Genomic DNA, 6,118 nt, shown 5'->3' with positions numbered 1-6,118 from the left:
GAAGCCCAGCACAGATACTGTATATGTGAAGAATTCAATTTGGCATAAACTGCAATTTCTGAAGATTTTGATGTGATTTACTGAACTGCTATTTTCTTGTACCGTCTCCTCAAATCATTTTGCCTCTAAGTACGCAAAAAAGATGGATTAATCTAAGAAGTTTTTATTGAGAGAAGATGAAACTACAATAATCTCCCCCGAGGACTCTAAATCCACAGAATGATATGGTGTCTGTGAGAAGTGCTCTGTTATAATGTCTGTAATATCAGATAATTTGCAAATGTTTGGCATCCTGAGCTGAACTGTGTTGTTTGTTCCGTCTTATTTCATTCTTGTGGTGAAAAACATTAACTCCAATTCAGCTGTTGTTTTCAACATGACGAGACTGACATCTACTGGAGGAAACGCTGAAGTGCCTCATCTGTGTGGAACCATGAAAGGAGTCATGCGTTTGAACACTGAACACAACCTGGATCACGTCCTGTATGTCATATTCGATTAAACACAGCTGTGCATGCTTCGTGATGACAACCCTGACAGTTTTGTTTCTAATTTAGACGGCCCTTTGTTAAGGAAAGGAGGGGACTGTCATCTATGTGTGTCACTGACATTATACATGTATACTGACATGCAGTTGGCCTCATTTATTCTACAGCAGCACAGTCAGTGGAATAAAAAAGGACAAAAGAAGATAAAAAGGTCTTTTATTAAAAACAAACACAAAAGGTGTAAAAGTAACAAACTGTCTAGATTAACTCCTGCATCTCTGGGTTGCGTAGCTTGTTAATCACCTGCGATAGCATTTTGTTGCACAGGGCTGCATACGGATTGAGAGACACAGCCTGTTGTCGAGCAAATTCACTTCCGAGTGCAGCTGCTTTCTCAAAATCTGCTCTGGCTTCATCATCCTGGCATGCTAATCTACGTAAAAGGCCCCTCTGCACCAGCCCCTGGCAGGCTGTTCGTCCTCTGCCACCGCTCAGAGAGATGGCTCGGTCCAGGTCCTCCAGCGCTCCTGAGAGGAGAGGAGAGGAGAGGAGAGCACTGTGAGACAACCACATGTCTGGGAAGGTTGATTTTCAATTTGTTATGTTAAACAGGCCACTCAGTCTGGGCTTGGAGTCTGAATTGTCATTTGAATTACTGTGCAACCAAGTATTGTAGAGAATGCAGTCAAATAATAGATGCATATACAGCCCTTCCAATATTATCAGACAATAACCAGGGTTGTAAAAAGTACATCGAGCTTTATTACTTTGTTAAAAGTTAAAGTCATCCATATGAACATTACTATGTAATATTATTAAAGTAGCCTATCTGATATCAAATGTACTTAAAGCTGTTACAAGGAACACCCTGCGAGACCCCTCTATTCATCCTCAGCACTCAGACATAAAAAATTGTTTTAATTTTATGACTTAATTTGTAATAAAGTTGATTTTTAAGTTTCATTCCCAACCCGTCAAATACTGATGCTTTGGGCCTGCGGGCGACCCGACCTACAATCCCAAAGTGAGGGTAATTGTCGAGATGGGAATGAAACATTCTGACACACTGGACTTTTAATTTTATCCAACATGCATAAGTGGGAATCTGACCAGGTGACAAACACTAAGAATATCTGTAATCATTATATCGTATAGTATAGTATCAAAAGTAATTTTCTGGCAATAGATGTACTTATAAAGTATCCTTTAAAATGATTATACATATATTTACGTGTATGTATACACTGCATAATATGGGTTGACTGATTACCAGATCAGATATTTAGCTTTTTTGTGATCATAGAAATCACTGTGGTTTTTTTTTATGCAGATTTTTCTGATTGCAGAAAAAGTACATTGATTCAAAAATGTGCTACTTTGGCTCTGATGCAACATGTAATCTGTAAAGTAACCAGTAACTAAAGTTATCAAATAAATGTAGCAGAGAATAAAGTCCGATATGTGATGCCAGTGGAAGTATAAATCGTACAAGTACCTCAAAATTGTATTTAAGTTCAGTACTTGAGTAGTTAGTTACATTCCATGACTGAATATAGTCTAACAATCTGCTGTTTTTCATGAATCAAAAAAGTATAGCAGCAGTGTCAGTTGTGTCACGTATTTTCTCAATACATGTCCTGTTTTCAAGAGATGAACCATGACATACTAAGACTACAGTATTAATTTGCTAATCTGTAACACAGCAGTGATTGAGGCAGTGCTCACACTTTCAGGTAGGAATGTGTCGGGAATATTCAGAAGATCTTGTTAGTCGGCATGAACAACGACTGGCATCAGGTAACAGACAAATTGAAAAAGCACCAGCTATAAATAGAAACTCCAATTTCAGAGACTTTAGAGACGAAGCAAGTAAAATGATGTTACTGAGTGCACGGTGGGATTGACAAAGTGATCTCCTGGGAGTAGAAAAACATAACAGCATAGTCACACGTGCCAAAAAGATTACAACATGAGCTTTGGCTACAACTTGTTACATCTGTCATTTTGTCAATTGTTCATTTCATTGAAGCACACAAGGAAATCTTAAACCTTAAGACATGGAAGATATGACTAAACTCCATGTACGTTCAGTTTATACAACCCTGCCACTCTTGTGACAGACAGCTCTAACACGGGGCTAAATCAGAGCCTGTACTGTAACACTGTTGACAGTGCATCAGACAGACACAGGTCTGATAAGGTGTCACGCTGGCCTCAGACTCGACAGTCTGATATGTCGGCACACTGCCGTGTCTGGAAGGGGTTCTTATTGAATTTGTGGCATGTACCTGCTGTGTTTCCCTGCAGCCGCAGGGTCTGTGCCCGGTTGTTATAGGCTGAGGCTCGCTGAGGCAGGATCTGGATTGCCTGGCTGAACAGTTGAAGTGCAGCTTGCAAATCCCCAGCCTCTGCTGCAGAGACACCCTGCGTCTCCAACTCTTTCACTTGCTTCAGCAACTCTGTGTCAAAGCCACTGTCTGGCAGGGGGAGATAAACAGGTTGAAAAAGCACTCAAACTCAATTGACAGGTACCGTGGCAAGGAAAACACAGAAATGTCACCCAGAAATCAACTTGGATTAAAATGTCATGTTTTTTTTTAGTCCAGGAATGGGATGCGTTCAAATAAATTCAATATGCTGTGAAATGATAAACATAAAAAGCTTTGACATGATATGTAGAGACACATCAAGTCAGAGGCACACGCTCACCATCATCAATTAATTCCTCCTCTTGGTTCAGGCCAGGGATGTCTCCAAAGGGGGTGCTGGGGTTGAATATAGCTTGGAGTACAGCTCTGTCATGTGCCGAGGCCATCTTGCCAGTATCTGTGAAGAAAGCAGGCAAAAAAGAGAAAATCCTGACACCTAAATTACAGCTGGGTGGAGAGTTCTTCCTCCCCTTACTTCTGCCATTTCCACCAGCCAATCAAAGAAGGGGGTGGCAGCAGAGGTGGACTTTGAGATTTGCCTTCACTGGGCACATCTGTATCTGGTTAACTCAAAAATGCAGGCCAGGGATAAACACAGAGCTGCTGTTAGAAGGGAAAATGGAGAAAGAGTGAAAATGATCTCAAATATTTATTAGATGATTCCAGCTCAGTGCAAAGGGATGAAAACGTTTGAGCATGCTGTGAAAACCCCAGTGACAAAATAAATAGTGTTTGTTTAAAATTAAGAGATGCCCACAGGACAGTAGGTAGCAGATACCAGTTTAGCAGAAAATATGGACAGTTTCCCAGAAAGTCTGATGAAAGTAAACCTTCATGAGAAGGCCACAGGTGGCAGCACTGAGCGCCATGCTTACTTTAGCAAGTGAGGAAGCCTGAAATGATCCACCATCTTGGATTTTGAATAGGTTGGAGTTGAATTGACTTCACCTGAACTCTACTGGACACATGGATGTGAACTCTCTGGATCTGTTGCTGAGAAGTTCATGTTCACTCTGGTGGGTTTGTATTTTACATTTGTATCTAATAAACAACCTTTTAAGCATCAAATATCTTTAGCTATTGTAGGCCAATGCTTCACTTAGATACGTTAGCCATCCAGAAACTGGACAGGTTGACTCAAAATGTGCCTGATAGTTGAATTAATTTTTACTGTGAAAAAATAGTGACAAGAGCTTTGTAGCCCCCATTAACAGCAGCCAAGATGGTAGACTAGTAGAGCCATCGTCAGGCGCTGCTAGCTAATGGCAACTAGCTTTTGAAATGCTACATCAGGTGTGTAAATGTAATGAAGTAGTGTACTCATTTGAGGTAATTGAAGTATTTCCTTTTCATTCTATAATGTATATCTTCACCAGAATTCAGAAGCAAACATTTAGCTTTTGACTTCACTTGATACTTAAAAAGGTCCCATATTATACTGTTTTTCATCAATTTCACACAGCTGTCAGAGGTCCAACAACACTGTATTCAAAATGTATTGCCCCAAACCCATCCTGGTCCTGAACTTCAGCTGTCTGACAGTCGCTCAGGTGAGCTCCACTGAGAGCAGCTGTTTCTGTGCCTGCACCTTTAATGCTAATGAGCTCCGTCTGTCAGCGCGTGCCTTGCCTGCTACGCGCCCCTCTCAGGGAGAGGATGCCGCTGACGCTAGCGGTAGCATGTGCTAATGTTTACGGTGGATTTATCGCTATGGCTTGCCGAGATGCTGTCGTTCAACCACACCAGTTTGACCCAGAATCGGACCCAGAAGGAGAGGCTTAGAAAAATACAGACTCTGCGGCTGCAGCAGGACTCCCAGACACAACCACCCGGCTCCCATCCCCCACTGACCTGCAACAGGTAACGTCTAAAAACAGCTAGCGAAAGCTGTGTTTGTCTCCAACACAGTCTTCAAACCCTTGGACACTGTTCGCATAGTCTCTGTCTCCAGTCTGCACATGTTTCCAGACTCTTCACTGTGACAACCAAGCTCCCTCGTAATATTATTAACATTAAACTCGCTTCAAACGCCGTTGCATAGCGACCGAAGCGGAGCTAACTACTTGGAGAACGAGTTAGCCAATTTCAAGCTGACGTCACCAAACGCGTAGGCAACTGTAAATACTATCAAAACATGGCGACACTCACCTGTGCAGTTGCTGGGTCCCGTATGATTGGGACTGATACTTTTACGAGGGTCAGTGTCGAGGCAAAGCCAGCTTTGTATTGACCCTCGTTACTGAAGCAGTCCGATGTGAAGTGGTTAGCACACACAAACAGACTTACACGAACAGTAGCCGGCAAGTGCTCGTTAAAAATGAAACACAACCACTGTGTCTTCTGTAGCTGGGACATAATATAGGCACTTATGTCGATATTTACAACCAACAACAGAGCAATTTACGTGTCCAGCTCTAAGAGACGACATTGCGAAACACTGCAACTTACCGCTGGACACACCGACCTTCACCTCGGGGATGAACGCCCCCCTCTCGGATATCTCCGGGGAGAGGGAGGAGTGTTTTCGGCCTGTGAAAATCACTCCTGTCGTTACGTAACGATAGGAGCTGAATCTGAACAGCCTGTAGGAGCCTCGTTTTACCAGTGGGTGGGCTGCAGGGACCATGCAGGACTCGTTTGCTTTCCTCATTCTGGAAGTTGGTAGGCTCAGGGAGGACCAGTTTATATATGTAGACACCAGAGAAAACGTGTTTTTCATAATATGGGACCTTTAACGAAATGAACAGTGTGTGTCCTGAACTTACAGTGTAGGTCTGTGATGTCATAGTGTAAAACTACTAGATAGGGTTGCAAGCACAAGTATGAGATTTTTAAGGGACGATAAACGTCTCAAAAAATATCACGGCATATGGTGTTAGTTACAATGACACTCAAAGAGTTTTTTTTTTAATTAAACAAATGCTTTATTATATTTTCACAAACTTCATGCCCTGACAGATATGACTTGAAATAAACATATATATATATCACAGTCATATATATATATATATAGCACAGTCAGCTTTACACTACATTGCATATTTTCACTTTTTAAGTGCATTTAGCTAATATCCTGTCAAACTTAACAAAGTGTTGTAATGGAGTATTTTGCAGTGTGGTTTTGCTATTTCTGCTTAAAGATCCAATTGCTACGAAAGTTGAAATTTGAGTCTGGTTCAGTCAAATACTGAAGCTTTGGAT

General features: G+C 41.6%; 2 protein-coding genes across 8 annotated transcripts in view; one reads left to right on the top strand and one right to left on the bottom strand.

Moving 5' to 3' along the window:
• Window positions 1-687: 687 nt before the first annotated feature.
• On the bottom strand, window positions 688-5,513 carry ttc36 (tetratricopeptide repeat domain 36). Of its 4 annotated transcripts, none has more exons than XM_084351963.1 (4): window positions 5,366-5,513; window positions 3,198-3,314; window positions 2,777-2,965; window positions 688-1,015 (listed from the first exon to the last, which is right to left on the bottom strand). In XM_084351963.1, the coding sequence occupies exons 2-4, from the start codon at window positions 3,301-3,303 to the stop codon at window positions 747-749; spliced, it is 564 nt and encodes a 187-aa protein (XP_084208089.1). In that variant the 5' UTR covers window positions 3,304-3,314; window positions 5,366-5,513; the 3' UTR covers window positions 688-746. The 4 variants fall into 4 exon arrangements, with proteins under 4 accessions (XP_084208089.1, XP_084208090.1, XP_084208088.1 ...); XM_084351964.1 differs by lacking the exon at window positions 5,366-5,513 and adding an exon at window positions 5,066-5,167; XM_084351962.1 differs by lacking the exon at window positions 5,366-5,513 and adding an exon at window positions 4,769-4,924.
• The window catches only part of nectin1b (nectin cell adhesion molecule 1b), a 243,200-nt gene continuing 241,577 nt past the window's right edge, over window positions 4,496-6,118 (top strand). For 3 of the 4 annotated variants that reach the window (XM_084351956.1, XM_084351958.1, XM_084351959.1), the window contains exon 1: window positions 4,496-4,777. The gene's annotated coding sequence lies outside the window, so the exon portion shown is untranslated. The remainder of the gene's footprint in view (window positions 4,778-6,118) is intronic. The other variant, XM_084351957.1, reaches the window with a different exon arrangement.

Source organism: Pagrus pagrus (assembly GCF_965226575.1).
Source record: "Pagrus pagrus genome assembly, chromosome: 4".
In the NCBI taxonomy this organism is placed as follows: domain Eukaryota; kingdom Metazoa; phylum Chordata; class Actinopteri; order Spariformes; family Sparidae; genus Pagrus; species Pagrus pagrus.
Note: the sequence above shows the minus strand (reverse complement) of the source record. Positions and strands in the feature narration are given on the sequence as shown.

Coding starts and splice junctions, on each gene's coding strand:
- ttc36 (XM_084351963.1), bottom strand. CDS start 3,303: ATGGCCTCGGCACATGACAGAGCTGTACTCCAAGCTATATTCAACCCC. Junction 2,966..3,197: donor GGAGGAATTAATTGATGATG/GTGAGCGTGTGC, acceptor TCCCCCTGCCAG/ACAGTGGCTTTGACACAGAG. Junction 1,016..2,776: donor GCTGCAGGGAAACACAGCAG/GTACATGCCACA, acceptor CTCTCCTCTCAG/GAGCGCTGGAGGACCTGGAC.